Genomic DNA, 18,597 nt, shown 5'->3' with positions numbered 1-18,597 from the left:
AGTTTGGGATAAAAAACATGAGCACCCTTTAGAAGAGACAGCAGCTACTAGCAGAGAGAGGACCCGATGCACTGCAGCACCTGAAAGGTGGGGTGGAGGGAGTGAGCTTGTGCTGCAGGAGGGTTAGTAGGACTTGTTTGGGGTTGTAGATGGCGGGTTGACAATGATTCTCTTCTTCCCTTTCCCCCTCTCTCTCCTACTGTTTGTAGTTCACAGAGCATCAGGCTTATTCAGCTCCTTGTTCTGGCCCAATCGGCAGGGAGGGCCTCGGGGCTGACCGGAGCGGCGGATGCGTCGCGGTGGGAGGCCAGCCAGCTGACGGCAGATCTCATCTGGAGACAAAGAAGAGAGTTGCAGAGAGACACAAGACTGAGGATTAGGGCTTCATTCAAGCTCAATTCATCACATGAACAATTAGCAATACAATCTTCATGTTGTCCATATAAACTTGTGGTGGACACTGATTTAAATGGGACAGAGAAGCGAATCCTGAAGCCTTTACTCAGAATTCATTCTGGCCTTATGCAGGCACCATTCACACTGAAGTCACTGGGAGTTTTGCCTGGATAAAGACAGGGCTAGATTCTGCTCTCATTTACATTAGTGTAAGTCAGAAGCCACTCTTTTAAGCTCAGAGGAGTTGCACCAGATTTCCCCTGGTTGCCTTTCAGTAAAGACTTGTCCAGGATTTGCAGAGTCTAATCTATTGATTAGGGAACACCATGTAAATTCCAAGTGAAACCAAGATCTTTAAAACCCATTGCTAGAGCCCGCTTAAACTATTTATTTTGCTACTGATTTGATCCATTCCCAGTGTTTCTCTATGTTAATACAGAGCTTTGTGGCACTTCAGATCTGGATCCACATGTGGATTTTGCAGCTGAGCTGCTTCCTATCTTTCTAATTGTTCAGATCCAAGGGTTTGGTTTGGCCTGTCTCCCCTGTCCCCAAATTTTGGGGATGTTTGAGTCTAGATCAGAACTCTCTGCTCTGGCCCATCTCTAGAAGTTCATATTAATTTGGGATTAAAGTTGCAATTTCTATCAGGGAAGTGACTCTGCAAATCCTGAAATTCCAGCTTCTTCCTTTTGTGTTGATTTCAGCTTGGTTTACAAATCAAGAGGAGTTTTCTAAAAGCTGCTGTCTCATTCTCAAAACTGGGACCTGAAAATCCAGGTAAGCTCTCTCTGCTTCTTGCATCACAACCAGCAATAAAGTTTCCTTAATGGGAAGCCAGCTAATGATTCTACTGATAATGCACAAGGCAGAATAAATCCTTGCTAGCTCTCCCATAGCTTTATGGGCTCTCCAGGACTAACAGCAATAAAAACACGACTGTTGATACTGGTCTACAGGCACTGCTTTTACTATACCCATTTAGAAACAGACATATTTAAATAAGTGCTACCCCATGGTATGGACAACATGATACTCCCGAAGCAGCCGGCTGCTGGCACGTCTCCACGCGCCCCTGGCACGGGAGGGGAGGCGGCTCTGTGCGCCACACCCCTGCTACAGGCAGCCCATGGAGACTCGCTGCCCCCATCCCCTCAAAGGGCACGCAGAGATGTGCCAGCAGCAGGGCTAAGGCGGCTCCCTGCCTGCTCTGCCTCCCCCCAGCAGCTTCGCTCTCAGAAGGGGCTGGCATGTCCCTGCAGCCCCAGGGGGGAAGGAGTGTCTCTGCGCGCTGCCCCCACCCTGAGCGTCAACTCCAGAGCTCCCATTGCCTGGGAACTGCAGCCAATGGGAGCTGCGGGGGCTACACGTGTGGACAGTGGTGCGCAGAGACCCCCTCTTCCCACCACCCCCCGGCCTAGGAGCCACTGCCAGAGGGGTGTATGTGCCGGTCACTTTGGGAGCTGCGCTGCCTCCCCCACCCCAGCCTGGAGCCCGCACCCAAACCTCCTCCCACACTTCTGCGCCAGCCCAGAGCCCGCCCCCCCTCCCTAGCGCCCCCACCCCCCTGCCCCAATCAAGGTATCTCGCTTTATTTTCATTTACTTCCCATTACTTATAATAGAGGAGGAGGATGAAGAAAAAAGAATGAAAATTTGTGTGTGTGTTGGGGGGCGAGATGAGAGACTGTTTTTTCTTGGCTGGGTCCTGAGGGTGGGCCCCCAAAAATGAAGCTGTGCACAGGGCCTCACTAACTCTAAGGTGCTTATATAAGGCTGTGTCTACACTGCCACTTTCAGCATTAAAAACTCTAGTCGTTCAGGGGTGTGAAAAAACACACCCATGAGCGACAAAAGTTTTAGTGCTGAAAAGCACCAGTATACATAGCGGTTTATCGCCGGGAGCCGTGCTCCCAGCGATAAAGCTACCACCGCTCGTTCAGGGTGGGTGTTTTAAATCACTGGGAGAGCTCTCCCCTGGCGATAAAGCCTGTCTACACTGCCCACGTCACGGCGCTGCAGCAGCCGTGCTGAAACATGGGCAGTGTAGATGTACCTTTAGTATAGTTTATAGATCTATAGCTTATTCCTGTAAATTTGCCAAAATAAGCTATACTAGCATAAGTACTTGTATACCACTATAACTGCATCCACACTAGAAGGGTGGGATGGCCTTTCGAAACTGGCATGGTTAAATTGGTACAAACACTGTGTGCATACAGGTTTTAGTCAAATCGGCAACTGGATGGGAGAATAGAAAGCGGGAATGGGAGAATCACTTTTCTGGTTAAAAGAAAAGGAGGACTTGTGGCACCTTAGAGACTAACCAATTTATTTGAGCATAAGCTTTCGTGAGCTACAGCTCACTTCATCGGATGCATTCAGTGGAAAATACAGTGGGGAGATTTATATACATAGAGAACATGAAACTGTCTCAGTGTGTATGGTAACACCCATTGTTTCATGTTCTCTATGTATATAAATCTCCCCACTGTGTTTTCCACTGAATGCATCCGATGAAGTGAGCTGTAGCTCACGAAAGCTTATGCTCAAATAAATTGGTTAGTCTCTAAGGTGCCACAAGTCCTCCTTTTCTTTTTACGAATACAGACTAACACGGCTGCTACTCTGAAACTTTTCTGGTTATAACTCACACTTCAGGTTTCTCTGTATGTCAAATTGCTGCTCAAGCCAAGGTGTGACTCTAGTAATATGCCAACCCACAATCTGGGACTTTAACTAAGCTTCTGCAGTGTACACACAGGCCATTACTGCACAGCTAGCTGGGGCACTGTAGATTCATACCCTGGACTGCCATGCAGTAACTTGCCATGTAGGCAAGCCCTGAGGATCAAATCCAGACCTGCTGTAACTTGATGCAATGACACTGTCTTTTGTGGAGTTGCACCCTTTTACACCAGGGCTACCCCTGTTCCTTTAACATTAATTTAGACACCATATTATTGGCTGTGAATGCTAGCATAATCAATTACACCCTGCATGCATGAAGTGCAGTTTATACATTTATACATTGCAGCTCATGTGTGTAAACAGCAGAATTAGGCCTGTCACAAGGATGGGAACCAGCCTCATCTCTGCCAGACTTAGCCCACCTCTGCAGGAGGAGGAAATGAACACAAGGGTCATAGGATGGGGAGCATGGGAGTGAAAACAAGGCCAGCTAGGGGATATAAGGGCAGCCTGAGTTCAGTCAGAAAAGAGACTCCAGGAAGAGCAAATCTGGGAGTGACTGCTGCATTAAAGAGCTGAACAGCTAGAAAAGGTCCATGGAGAAGGCCTAGGCTGTGTAGCTCTACACATCTGCTTGGTGGGTCTGGGAGGGAGACCTGCAGGGAACAGGAACCTGCTAGAGGAAAGCCTCAGCAGTGACAAGACTAAGAAACCTGGATGAACAACTTATGGTGTTTTGAACTTTAATAAACCAGACTCTCAAAAGGGAAGGGTTAGTGAGACTCTCAGTGTGAAGTCTGATTAACTAAGGAAGATGACCAGCTGTAGTCAGGGCCCAGGGAAGAGACACCCAGGGCAGTTTGACAGGCAGCAGGAATCTTGGAAGCTGGCTACTATGAAGCAGATTCTGGAAGCAGGGACAAGGAGAGGAAAGAGTCTGCTAATTATGTTTCTGGTGTGGAGAAGTGGGACACACCAGGAAGGTCTGCTCTGGTAAGAGCTGTGACTTTGGGGAAACGGGCTATGTTCACAGGAAAGACTGTGTCCATGGTTGTGGGAGAGCCTGGAGGATACAGGGAAATATCTCCCCCAAATAGAGAGGTAAAAGGGAAGAAGTTGCATCAGGTTCCATTTTGTAGACTGCACAGTGTAGGTTACAGGGCCACTTTAGTAGGGATGGGTGTGGGTTCCCCCCATGATACCACCTTATAAGGTGGTACAGCCACCCCTGTCACTAAGAAGGGAGTGAGGGGAGCCTAGGAGGGTTGGAAGTTGAGCCCCAACCTCTTTAAAGGCCAGCCCACCTTGTGCCACTGCCCCATCAACCACTAGTTCCCCCAGAGAGAAATGTCACTTGACAGGCACTGTAGTTTCTTATAAAGGAAAGCACACCTGGACAAGACTGCTCCCCTTCCCCACAGAGCTCTGCTCTGCTGCTCCTCCGCCCAGCCCAGCTGTCACTCACCTTGCATGAATTCATCCTCCTTGCAGATCACACGAGAGCACACCTCCTTGTTTATTATGTACATGCGACGCACACTGAGGGGGTGAGTGGCCACCAGAATCATGTCAAGGATGGGAGAGAAACAGAGAGAGACTGAGATTCATGAGAACAAAAAGTGATATAGGTAATAATCCTTCAAACAAGGAGGCAAATCCTGAGTTCCAGTCAGTCCCTACTAAGGGAAAACCCCTATTGATGTCAACAAGGCATTTTGCCTGTGTAGAGACTTCAAGATTTCGCCCAATACATAAAAATAATTAATAGCTCACAGAACATTTTACAACTTCAAAGAGTTACAGATATATTAAGTATTATGCTGCATTAGATAAGAACCTCAAGTACACTCTTAGGATTCACTTCACGCACTTCCCTTCCCTTGTAGGGACTAGAACTAGGGATAGAACCCTTGTGTCTCCATAGAGAGCACACTTTCTGAGCTGGATGTGCTCTTTGTGATAGTGAGTTGGTTTTTCTCCTGGGGATTGCAGGCTTCTTACCTGGTAACACACAGGTAACTGATACACTGTTTCACAGGTTTGTGGACGGAGTACAGGCGTGTGCAAGGGAACTGCTCCTCACGGCATTCTGGGAAACACACACAGGTGAAAATGAATGACAATGGTGGTTGTGATGTGGACACAAGTTCACTAGGCACTGGACGGCAAGCCTCAATTCATTTTACAAAAGCCTCCAAACTGGGGCTGGATTGGATCTACTGCTCAAGAGATTAAAGGCTCCATACCCCATTTCATGATATTCTTGAGGTGCTGGGACTGTTTGGAGAAGAAAGGCCAAGAAAAAGGTGTCATACTAAATAATAAATGGTCTAGAAGATGAGGATAAAGCATTTCTATTCCCCTTAGCTCATAATTCAAAAACGAGAGAACATTCAGTACGGTATACAATTAACCTGTGGATCTTACTAACACAATATTACTCAGAGTTTAGAATAATTCTGAATGGACATTTATGCAAATAATATCATCTGCAGCCATATTATTTAAGATACAGATTTATAAAGGATATAAAACCTCATGCTGCACATTAGAACTCAGCCACATTTCTTGTGGGGTAAGGAAGAAACTTCCCCTGTGGGCAGATTGTTCCATAACTGTCCAGCATGGGGTTACTTGAATATAAGAATAGCCATACTGGGTCAGACCAATGGTCCATCTAATCCAGTATTCTGTCTTCTGACAGTGACCAGTACTTGCACCTCCCTCTGAAGCATCTAGTACTGCCCAAATGAATCTGGTCAGGTCCGGTCTGATCCAATCTGGCTATTTCTATGTTCCCACTGGATAGGAAATGATGCCCTAAAGGTGACAGCTCCATGTCCCCTACTTTGAATCTCAAAACTAAACATACCTGGTATCTCTGTTGTGTTTACACTGGCAGTCGGAACTAGAAAACAAAGGATTTGTGAATTTTGGATTATTTGCTATTTTCTAAAATAGACAGTGAAAAACAGGGGCCCTTAAGTGTAAAGGAGGGAGCACGGGGAATGTCTTACCCAAGGGACAGCAGCTCCTTTAACAAAGCAGTATCCTTTGCCCCACTAATGCCCTGTGGTATGGGCACTGGTACCCCCAGAGGTGGGGCAAAAGGGAGCTCACATTCCTTCTAATAGTGCAGTTCCTCTCCACCCTTGATCAAACCTTGCCTTGGGGTGTCAGCCTTAGGTACCGACCCAGAGACAGGCCAGAAGGGAGATCAGGTTAATGTCTCCTTCACAAGAGAGACATCATTTATATTAATAAAGCAGTTGTACGCACCTTGTTCATCTGCTACTATGCCCTCAGTATCAGGCAGACCTGCTGACAAAAAACAAGTGTGTAAAGGAAGTGGAATTTCTGGAGAGTTACAGCTGGAGTTAGGGGCAATGGAGAAAGTTGGACTCTGTGTGTGAGGTGAAGGGGATCTCTAATGGTGATACAGCTGGGAGTAGGAAAAGGAAGGCCCCGAGTGGTCCCACTATTGTCGGAAGAATGAACTTACCAAAGTCATCAGTGACAGGTTCTATGTCAGGCACAACTGGAAAAAAGAGAGAATTATCTGAAAGATCCTGCTTTGAGTTTTTGGTCCCCCCACCCTAGCTTTGCCAATGCTCCTCAGTCCTGCCCTGCAGCCCCCCTGCTATTCCAGTGCTGGGCTCCCCACACAGCTCTGCCAATGCCCCTCAGTCCTGCCCTGCAGCCCCCCTGCTATTCCAGTGCTGGGCTCCCCACACAGCTCTGCCAATGCCCCTCAGTCCTGCCCTGCAGCCCCCCTGCTATTCCAGTGCTGGGCTCCCCACACAGCTCTGCCAATGCCCCTCAGTCCTGCCCTGCAGCCCCCCTGCTATTCCAGTGCTGGGCTCCCCACACAGCTCTGCCAATGCCCCTCAGTCTTGTCCTGCAGCCCCCCTGCTATTCCAGCCCTTAAGTCTCTCTGTATGCTGATTTTTGTATGATGAGCCCCAAAAAGGACTAAGTTTAGCCCCAGTAAAAGTTCTTCCAGTTGTGCCCTTAAGTCCCATTTGAACCTGACTCACTGATGGCAAAAAGCTGAAGCCTGCATTCCCCTTCTGACCTGCATCACCACTAATTCACATGCAACATAGACCCTCTATCTATCCGATGTTCTCTCTGCGGCTATGTCTACACTACGAGTTAGGGGTACGATTCCCAGCTGGCATGCACATAGCCCTTCTGAGGATGTGTCCAGGGGTTTCGGGTAGGTTTGTACTTGGCATGGCGAAGCTGTGCGGCCCCTGCCCATGCTACCATGGCTATGCTACTATTTGCACTAGCTCTCATCAAGCTCATGCAAGTATGTGTACACAAGCTGGTGATCACACTCCTGGCCTGTAGTGTAGACATAGCCTGATTCTCAATCTTTCTCCACAAAAACAACAAGGAGTCCGATGGCACGTTGAAGACTAACAGATTTATTTGGGCATAAGGTTTCGCAGGTAAAAAACCCACTTCTTCAGATAATATATATATATATATATATATAGTGTATAAGATTTGTATATTGTATAGTGTATAATAATGCCTGCATCTGTAATTTTCACTCCATGCATCTGAAGAAGTGGGTTTTTTACCCATGAAAGCTTATGCTCAAATAAATCTGTTAGTCTTTAAGGTGCCATCAGACTCCTTGTTGTTTTTGTAGATACAGACTCACACGGCTGCCCCCTGATACTTGACACCATGCAAGGCACTAATCTTTCTCCAGCATTTCTAAAGCATTCTTTGCCATGCTATCTAGGTGGTGTGAGCAGTGCTTAATTTGTAATGAAAGAGGCGCTGGGGCTCAAGCAATTTTTTTTATTTTCATAACTGACATGGCAAGCCCAGGGGTGCCGAGGCTATGAACTGCCATGCCTAGAGGTACCAGGGCTCAGCCCTGGTACAAATTAAGCCCTGGGTGTGAGGGGATAATCAGAAACAGTGAGATCCTTCTAGAAGAGACCATCAGTCTCCAGCCTGCTCTTCATTATATTATTATATAATTATTATTTATTCCAGCTGTGGGCTTTTCACTATGAATGTGCTGTAGCTTTTCTTCTGTTCCAGTACCTTGGGAAATGCTGCAGGGGGAGAGGTGGGTACTTCAGTGAGGCCCCAAGATGATCAGGGAGGGACTCTTCTTTGAATAGGCATTGCAGAGCCTGGGGCCTGCTCTCAAGGCTTTTCCTCTGGCTCTTATGAAGGTTTACACTTGGGCTTCGTTAACCATAGTGGGCCAGATGATTCTAGCTGCCATGATGAGCCCCTAAGATAGCGTGAGCCTATCCAGTAAATATACACACAGCACCTCTCCCCATCTCTATCCACCCCCTCCTGGGACTTGGGACTCTCACTGGCAAGCCTTGGATCTCATAGCAGTGTGTTTTGCATGCAAAAACTGAATTATTACTAATCTTGCTCTGACCACTCATCTTGGGAGAGAGGCATCCATATATCCCCTATCCTGGGCACTGATTTTTCTGCCTCCGTTGGCCTGGGATTGGCTAGAGACCACATCAGGGGGATATTCCTATAAGAATTAATAATATGTCCATCTCTGTTTACTTCTTTTCCCTTCACCCCCCTTTCAGCCTGCTTATTACTAGCCCTCCTCATTTTCCACATATCTGTCCCGTGGAGTACTCTAAAAGGGCCACTAGCTGTCAGCAAACATGCATGTAATTTGAGTCACAGTGCTGCCCAGATGTGTCAGTGAACCTCTCCAAATCCTCTGCTGTTTCACAGGAAGTCTCTTCCTCCCTGCAACCACCCCAGGAAGTTCAGCTCAGAGCCTGAGCTTCACATTTCATTGCTTCTTAAAATGCACCCATCCCCAGAGTATAAAGATGCCCTGTGTACACAGGCTAGTTCAAGTATAAAACAGCCATTTCCTATAGACCATGACACCTCCACCCCAAATTAACCTACCTGTGAGGAGTGCAGAGAGAACCCTAACAACAGCAGGGAACTCCAGGGTTGTATTGTAAAGGACATTGTAAAGGCACAGATGGGTCATCAACAAACCCCAGATCTAAACCCCTACTGAACTCTGGATCCAGATCCCAACTTCTCAGCTCTGGCCCATCTTGGGTGGCCAGACTGGAGAGAGAGATGTCGGAGATTGAGGAGCTGCCCTGCCCCTCGTTCCTGCAGCACTCACCTTTGGGATGGACAGCTAGGGAATTCAGGGTGAACAGGGTGGAACCTAGCCCATACTGCAGAGAGGTGTAAAGCTGGGCAAGTGGAGTGTGGGTATAATGTGCTCCCAATCCTGTGCCCTACGCAGACGTTTGGTGGCCACATTCTGCAAGAGTCACAGCTTCCAAGAAGCCTTTGAGAGTAGAATGTGTTGCAGGAGTGTAGCTGTGAGGTGACTAAGGGATGGCCGGCTAAGGCAAAGTCTGCCTCTGAGAGGAGAGGAGAGGGCATAGTCATGTGGCACCTTATGTTTTCAAAGCACTATACAAACATTAACTCATTTATCCTCTCACCTCTCCTTGGAGGTAGGTAACTATCATAATCCCACTTTACAGATGGGAAAACTGAGGCACAGAGAGATCATGTGACTTGCCCAAAAGTACACAATGAGTCAGTGGTAAAGCCAGGAATTGAATCCAGGTCTCCTGACATATAGTCCACTGTTCTCACCACTAGACCATGCTCTCCTTATATACCAAGCGTTCCGCACTTGGGTACCATTGAGATAGCAGTAAGGTTCCTCTAACTTCCCACTGTTAGAGAGTGACTCAGTGTTAAGTTGTCAGATGCCAGGATCCTCCTTGTCTCACAATCCTTTGCTATAAAGCATCAATTCACAAACAATCCCTGAGCACACAAAGAAATACATGCACTCAGAACCATAATAAATAATGAATTATTGAAGAACTCTAAAGTGCTTTGCAGATTGGTACATACAGAGCTTTTTTACTCAGCACTGAAACACAGCCATATCTCTGGTTCTTCCCTGCCTCTTGTCCTGCACATCCACGCCATGTCCATATCTTGGCGTTTCTTCCTCCATAACATCTTACGATCTAGTCTTTTCCCTCTGTCCACACAGCTAAAGTTCTCATCCAGGGCCTCATCTTCTCCCATCTTGATTTCTGCAATCTCTGGATCCCTGATATCCATACCAGCCCTCTCCAGTCCACTCATCCCAGCTGCAAAGAGCTTTGCTTGTCACTCTCACTACATCAGTCCCCTCTTCAGACCCCTCTACAGGCTCCTCCTTTTCCATCACATCAGGTTCACGTCCTCACCTTTAAAGGTCCTTCAGAATTCTACCTTCCCCTATTCATGTGGCTTTGTCTCTTACTGCATTGCCTCACCTTACTTTGCCAGTGATGCCAACCTCAACCACCCATTTTAGGTGCTTCTCCCACAGACATTTTTGAGCTTTCTTCCAGGCTACTCCCTCCGCAGGGAATGCCCTTGCCTAGCTATTCCATAAAGCCATGACCCTGTTCTCCTTCAAATTCCTCCTCGAGATCCACTTTTATCATGATGCTTACAGTAAATTGCTAAATAGTAGTGACTGGGCAGAGAGTCCATGGGGATTCCTGAGATTAATTTGTTTGTATCTCTGTGTGTGTATATACACACACACACACATATATCTACACACATCCTAATATCAAATCAGTGACTGAAAACCTGCTAATTTGTAACCACTATCACTGTTATCCTTGTCCCTTGTCTTGGCTTAAATTATATTGAAAGTTCTTTGGGACAGTGACTGTCTCTTACCATGTGTGTCGGAATACACCTTATGCAATGAGATATCGATCCCGAATGGGGTCTTTGAGTGCTACCATAATACAAATGATTAATAACAACCACCATTTCTGGGGTAGAACATGACAGCTGTTTAACATTGCATAACTGCACTACACAACAGCTGAGGCCAGGAAGTGAAGAACTGAATAGCAGTGAGACAGAATATGATTATCCAGGACGTTAGGACCAACACACCTATCCCTGCACAAAGTACCATCAGATTTTTAACAGCCTTGAGTGATTGGTGTGCCTATTTTAGGCTACATACAAGGGAGAACACCTCCAAAATCTTAATACCCCCAGCACCATACTGGGGCATTGGGATTAGCACTTCTTACTGATTAACCAGTACCTTGGTTTTCTTTCAGGCCATGCGCATGTGCGCACAAACACACACACACAGCAGACAGCAAGACTTACTTGTTGGGATTGGGGTTACTTGACAGTTGACCATAGGTAGAAACCAGTCTGCAAAATAAGGTAGGAGAGGGGAGAGTGGGGAAAAGACAGAAGGGGGATTTCCATAAACTGGAGTCGATATAATTATAATTAATAATAAGACTGCCATGAACTAGCTAATGTATGTAGAGGATACCACTGCCCTCCACTGGATGGAATGAGAACTGCTCAACTCTAGTCTTAGGATCTATACTGCTAATAGATAAAGGAGATTGCCCTTTAGTTTAAGAAGTGTCAGAGCAAGAGCTCTACCATACATTTCAGAGTGGGCACAAGAGTAACAGCTGTGGAGTTGTAAGGGGCCACAGATTTGTTCCCAGACTTTGCATTTCCGCAGCACCTTTTGCAGACCTTGTTGCATTTTACAAACATTAGCAAATTAAGCTTCACAATCCCCCTCTGAGGTAGGTTGAGTATCACGCTCCCTATTGTATAGGAGAGGGAACTGAGGCACTGAGCGAGGAAGTGACTTACCTGAGGTCACAGAGCCAATCATTGGCACAGTAAGGAACAGAAGGCAGGTCTCCTGGTGCCCAGTCAACAGCTGTAACCACCAGACTATCTTTCCCCTCTGTTATGGAGCACCACACATTCCCTGACAATAGGCTGGAAGATCATTTACATCCAGGCATATTATAAGGTGAGAAAAAGGGATAGGCAGAGAGCAATGGATGCCACCTGTGCACTCAGTGTAACAGAGGAGGAATAGAAACTGAGATACACCGTTCACTTTCAAAATGCCAGTGGCAAGAGAGCTGCTTCTTTAGGCAGCTCGAAACAGGTAAAAGTTTTCTGCTAAACAAGGGAGGAGGAAAACATCTGCATAACTGGGGGGAGGGGGGAGAACTGGTAGGAAAAGGCTGGTGATACAGGGTAGTGCAGAACAAATTAGAACTAGGACAGATGTAGGAATGATCCATTGTATAGTATACCCCACTGGCCCTGTCAAACTGTGCCCTATACACTATGCCCTTGAGCTTTCTACCCTCATTCCATCAGAGTTACCACTGAAGTTACTGGGAGCTTTGTGTGAGTAAGGACTACAGGACTGGGGATTGAAAGCCCTATTTATCTCTTACTTCAGTAATAGTTACTTGTATCCTGCAGAGGGAGAATTGGGCCCGTGGGCATAATCCTACTCTGCCGCTTTTCAAGAGTTTTCTCAGGACCCTCTGTGTCCTGTCCCAGTGGAGTCCCCAGCAATGACTGTGCAGCTGGCCACCTTCACTGGCCATTGATCCAGGAAGTGCCAGGTATTACACACATCACCCAGGTACAATAACCCACTGCTTCTCAAAGCTGTTCCTACTCTGGCCCATCTCTTAATGGTAACATGCAAAGTGGGGGAAATGGGCTTGTGCCCCTTTTTCTCTCTTTGTGATGCAGAAGGAAGGTCTGACATGCTGAACATTTTATAAAGTCTGCTTATTTTCTACATTAGAAATTCACTTCTTGTCTAGCCTTTCCTCTCCAGAAGATTAAGGACAACTAGAAAATTGGTCTGACTATAAAATCTAAGCATTATAAAATCCAAGAGGGAGAGGGATTTCTTTTAGGCTGTTTAATTTGTTTGCTTGTATTAACACCTACTTAATTCAAACTCGTGACAAACACTTAGGAGGAAAGCACTCATTGTTAAAGATGTGGCACCCTCCCCCCTTACTTAGGAGGGTGAAAAAGCCACACTCCAGTTATCTAAATCTCCAACTAACCTTCAACAAAACAAAATGACCAACCTGGACATTTCTGATATTTGTAAGGGCCTGTCTACACTTGAAATGCTTCAGTGGCACTTGCTGTATTGGTGCTGCTGTAGCACTTCAGTGTAAACGCTACCTAACCGGACAGGAGAGGTTATCTCACTGGCATTGGTTATGCACCTCTCTCAGAGGCAGTGGCTAGGTCAGTGGAAGAATTCCGTCAACCTAGTGCTGTCTACAACCGGGGTTGGGTCAGCTTAACTACACCACTCGGGGTGTGGATTTTTCACCCCTCTGAGCAATGTAGCTAGGTCAACCTAACTTCTTAGCGTCGACCTGGCCTGGGGTAAAAAACAAGGAGGAGAAAACCCTTTCAAGCCTTGTTTGTGCATCAGAAAAACACCAAAAAGGACACAACCTCTTTTTCTTTTTACTTTGTAGGTCATCTTTAAGATCAAGATTGTGCCAGGGCTGCCTCTCCTCCCTGCTCTGTGAGTCACCAGCTCACATTTGCTCTGTGATAGCTAAAGTACTTGCTTATGGGAAAAAGTACTATTAGGAATAGAAACATGCCAGATCCAAACAGCTACTGAATAATGGGGATGTCCCTCTCTGGATCCAAACATTTGAACACAGGCTGATCTCTAATGATGGGAGAATGGAATAAACTTGCTTTAATGTGAAGGGTGCAATTGTCAGGCTATATCCCCTATTCGATACCTATCCCCTGGTTCTCTCTCTCCTTGGGTACAGCACTCTCTATCCATTAAGATGGAATCATTCCTCATTCTCTTCTCCACTCTCTCCAGCTTACTCTTCAGTTTTGTGCTGCCTTCTCCAATTTTGGTGTCATCTGCAAATTTAATCCCACTTGAATTTATGACAAAGAAACTCAGAGCACAGACAGACATGAAGCAGCAGGTGGAGAGAAGCTTGGAATCCTGAGCTTAATTGGTCAGAAAAGCCTCTGGAAAGCCAATGAGGCCAGGAATGGGGAACAACCAGCAGAAAGCATCCGTGCTTGAAGACTGATAGATGTTTTTCACCACTGTGACGGAACAAGTTCCATGGACCAGCTGGACGTGCTCTGCATACCCGGTCTGAGACGCTGCCCCAGGCAGTGTCTGGGAGACCAGGGTTCCAACGATCTGCTGCCCCCCATCATATCCAGCTGAGAATACATTGTGCTCCCCACTGAGCACATACGACAGCTACACCTTTTCCTAACCGTTGGTCCTAAGCCACCTCTCACATACATCTATGTCACGCCTGTGTAACTCATTGACTGCAAGGAGCCCCTCTTGACTTACACCAGTGTGAGAGGAGGCTCATAATATTTAGAGGAGCTGTTCACTGACTCCTCCATCTCTGTCTGGCCACTCCAACCTGTTCCCGTTCATCCCACCAACCAGGCAGAACCAAGCAAAATGGCAACTATGGTTGGTAGGGGAACAATCTGCATACATGCATTTCCCCTCTGCTCAGACTCCCTGAACCTCTCTCTGCTCCTATCCATGCTACTTAGGAGAAGGAGAATATATGGGCACTGATCACTGCTTCTCAAACTTCCCTCCAGCATTCTCTCCATCCTCTCCTGCACTCTCCCCTTTTTCTTCCCCTGTCACTCTCCATCTGTGTGTGTGTGTGTGTGTCCTTCCCATCTTGTCACTGAACAGTGGTCTCTGTGTGAGCCTCCACGTGGCAAAGAAAGGGGAGAGAGCCCTGATGTGGCTTCCATGGGGCGGTGACTCACCAGCTGGGAGGACAGAGAGGGCTATGATGCACAGCAGTGCACGGGCTCCAAAAGTCATCATTCCTACAAAGTGAAAGAGAGAGGGGTCAGATGAGAGTCTGGCACAAACTGCACCAGGAACAGGGAGACCTTCCCCCTGCAGGCCAGACACTGTCCTCACCCACTGACTGCAAATCCCTCTCCCAGACACACTCCTTCTCCTCATCCTCTCTCCCTCCATCTATCTCCCTCCTGCTCTGTCACTGCCATTCTCCAGCTCCTTTCCCAGACATTTTGGATTGGAGATAGCATCCTGTCTGCCTTCTTTCTTTCTCCTTCCACCTCCCCTCTCATTTCATTTTCTCTCTCCCTCCATTCGTTCTCTCTCCCCATCCATCCACCCCAAATATTCATCCCCCTCCCTCTCTTTTTCTCACCCATTTGCTCATGTTATTGCCTGGAACCCTTAGAAAAGTTTCCCATCATTATCTCCCTCCTCCCCCTTCTCTCGGGAACTTATTCTTTGGGGTGTTGGGGAAAGGGATAGAGTCTCCTTCACTCACTGTTGTCCACGATCTCCACTCTCTTCGGCTGCAGACGCTGTCTCTTCCCCCTTTGGCTGGTCCTCTACTTTGGCTGGAGTGTGAGGCACACACAGCCACTCCCAGAAAACGTTCCACTTTTGGTCGTCTTCAAAATACGATTTTAGGAAAAAACAGAGAGAAGTAGCAGGATTTGGTGGTATAATGCGGATGGAATGAGAGGAAGGGGGGGGGTGAGGAGAAACAGCCCACACCCTCATTCCAGTTTATTATGATCCAAAGAGAGCCAGCTCCTCCCGTTCCCTCTGGATGGGCCAGTGCCAGGGATGGATTCCCAGTATCTATGTCATACACGTGTGTCCTGTTTCACTCTGCCATCCAGTGCAGAAACCCTCTCTCCCTCTCATCCGCCACCTTCTCTCTCCTGGGTCTCCCCCCTTCTCTTTCACTCCCTCCTCTCTCACACTTTTTCCCCCGTCACTCAGCCATTTGCTCTTACCCCATTGCTTTAGGTTATGGCTACACTTTAAGCTCTCTAATGCAGGCGTTCTCAAACTTCATTGTACTGTGACCCCTTTCTGACAACAAAAATTATGACACGACCCCAGGACGGGGGACTGAAGCCTGAGATCTGATGGTCTGGGTGGGGGGACCGAAGCCTGAGATCAGCTCGCGATCCGCCGGCCTGGGCAGGGAGCCAAAGATGAAGCCTGAGCCCCACTGCCCCAGGCTTGGGGGGGGCCAAAGCTGACTCCCAAGGGTTTCAGCCCTGGGTGCGAGGGCTGAAGCCCAAGCCATGGCACCCGGGGCTAAAGCCCTTGAGCTTCAACCCTGGGCACTGGGGCTCAGACTTTGGCTTCAGCCCCAGGCCCCAGCAAGTCTAACACCAGCCCTGGTGACTCCATTAAAATGGGAGCATGACCCACTTTGGGGTCCTGACCTACAGTTTGAGAACCGCTGCTCTAATGTAACCACTCTAAGCCAACAGGAGAGAGCTCCCCCATCAGCTTAAACTACTCCAGCCCTGCAAGTGGAGGTAGCTATGTTGGCGGGAGAAGCTCTCCTGCAGACGTAGCACTGTCTTACACCAATCCTTAGGTCGGTGTAACTTACGTTGCTTAAGGGGGTGGCTTTTTCACACCCCCAAACGACATAAGTTATATCGCAGTAAGTGTAAACATAGCCTTAGTCCCTTTCTCCCCCACCCTATCTTCCTGCTATTCTCTCATGCACTGAAGCACTGCCAAGACTCACCTGGATTTCCCTAACAACTGTTTAACTTTTATTAAAACTCCAGAGCTTAGAAATTGCAAGAGTCATTCTCCCTATGCTAAAGGAATGCACGCTTCTCACTACCTGTCCATAAACTGCTCTGCTCTGTCACCGGACAAATTAATGAAAAAGCACGGGTGTGGCTGCAACACCGTACCTGCTGTTATCTCTCCCAGGCACTCCTAGGTAACAGGAAGCACCAGGGCCCTGGGTTATAATTCGACCACCTGCCAAATTCTCAGAGTTGATTTACTAGTGTCGAACAAACCCCTGTAGAAAGCATATTGTTTCTCTCTCTCTCTCTCTCTCTCTCTCTCTCTCTGTCACTCTCAGAGGATTGTTGGAGCGAGGCTGAGAGTGGCAGTGGCGGATTAGCCACTGGACCGATGGGGCCCTGGCCAATTGGGAGGCCCTGGAAAAAAATCTGCCACTGGGTGGTGGAAGCCCGGAAGCCCTGGCAGAGATGCTTGGCGGGTGGAGCAGGGGAAGCCCCAACACCTCAACCCAGGTAGCAGCACTGGGAGGGGCAGAGGGAAGCCTCCATTCCCTGACCCTATTCCTGGCATAAGCGCCAGGAGGCATGGGGGAAGCCCCTACGGCCTGACCCCAGCTGCAGCCCTGGGACTGGAGGCACTCTTGCTTTCTGCCACGGCCTCAGGGCTGGGGGAGCTGTCACTTCCTGCTGCGGCCCTGGGGCCTTGGCATGGGAAACAGAGCTTCTCCGGTCTAGGATGGGCAGAAAGGAGCAAATGGATTGCCAGCCACAGTGTGTGTTTAAGGGGGAGTGTGTGGAACAGGGGGGGGCCTCAGGTGGAAGGAGCGGAACAGAGTGAGGCCATGGGCGGGGCTGCAGGTGGAAGGGGTGGAATGGGGGTGGGACCGCAGGCAGAAGGGCTGGGGAGGGGCCCCTCCACTTGTTCTGGCCCAGGCCCCACAAAACCTTAATCCGCCTCTGGAGAGTGGGTGTGCTTTGCTGTTCTTTCTGCTTGGGATATGGAGCTTTGGTTTTTGTGTTTTAGTTTTGGAGTTTGGGATTTAATTTCAGGACTTCGTTTGTTTTAGTAGGCTTTTGTCTGCTCTCTGGACTGGGGGGACAGAGACCTCAGTTTGTTGCAGATTCTGAGGGTTTAATGCAGAGGTGGGCAAACTACGGCCCACGGGACCGTCCTGCCTGGCCCTTGAGCTCCTGGTGGGGGAGGCTAGCCCACAGCCCCTCCCCTACTGTCCCCCCTCCCCTGCAGCCTAAGCTTGCCCTGCGGACAGCGCGGCTAGCTCCGTCCAGGCAGCAGGGTGTGAGCTGCATGGTAAGGGGGGCGGGGGCAGGGGGTTAAATAAGGGGTAGGGGGTCCCGAGGGATGGTCAGGGCACAGGGATTGGGGGGGGGGGTTGGATGGGTCGGAGGTTCTGAGGGGGGCAGTCAGGGGGCGGAAAGTGGGAGAGGGTGAATAGGGGGCAGGGCCAGGCTATTTAGGGGGAGGCACAGCCTTCTCTACCTGGCCCTCCATGCAGTTTCGCACCCCAAAATGTGGCTCTCGGGCCAAAAAGTGTGCCCACCCCTGGTTTAACACATGGCCCTGGGTTGTGGATTTTGCCTCCAGTCTCTGCCTCTGGGGGGGAATGTGTCCTAGCTGTGGGGAAGGTGATTGGGTTTAAAAATGTGATGTACACCTTCCACATGAGTAAGGGGGTTGTTGTGTTTGTTGTCCCGCTTAGCCTTGTTGAGCAAGTGGTTGTGGAGGGGATTGTTGTGCGAGGTGTTTTTGTTCCTGTTTTGCTGCTCCCAACACCTGCTGTTAAAGTCACTGTCTCTAATGTTCCTCCTTTTTTAGGAAATAAGCAGTTGGCTAGAGACATGGCTAGTTATGGTAAAATCACTCGCCCTATCAGAAGAATTAATTTGGGCTGAAAAGCCCCAGAGGTTCGGCATGTCTTGTGCTTTCATAGGCAGGTAAAAGAGCAAACTATCCCACTGCGTAGAATAGATAGGACGTATGGCAAGAGACCACCCTGGTTTAACCAGCAGATCTTCA

At 48.4% G+C, this 18,597-nt stretch overlaps 1 protein-coding gene across 1 annotated transcript; it reads right to left on the bottom strand.

Annotated features, from left to right (window-relative positions):
• Window positions 1-210: 210 nt before the first annotated feature.
• MFAP5 (microfibril associated protein 5) lies at window positions 211-14,835 on the bottom strand. Its single transcript, XM_077807389.1, has 8 exons — window positions 14,775-14,835; window positions 11,283-11,330; window positions 6,589-6,624; window positions 6,366-6,404; window positions 5,959-5,994; window positions 5,088-5,175; window positions 4,552-4,625; window positions 211-332 (listed from the first exon to the last, which is right to left on the bottom strand). Exons 1-8 carry the CDS (start codon window positions 14,833-14,835, stop codon window positions 211-213), a joined length of 504 nt encoding a protein of 167 aa, XP_077663515.1.
• Window positions 14,836-18,597: the final 3,762 nt, after the last annotated feature.

Source organism: Eretmochelys imbricata, chromosome 1 (assembly GCF_965152235.1).
Source record: "Eretmochelys imbricata isolate rEreImb1 chromosome 1, rEreImb1.hap1, whole genome shotgun sequence".
NCBI classification, from domain to species: domain Eukaryota; kingdom Metazoa; phylum Chordata; order Testudines; family Cheloniidae; genus Eretmochelys; species Eretmochelys imbricata.
Note: the sequence above shows the minus strand (reverse complement) of the source record. Positions and strands in the feature narration are given on the sequence as shown.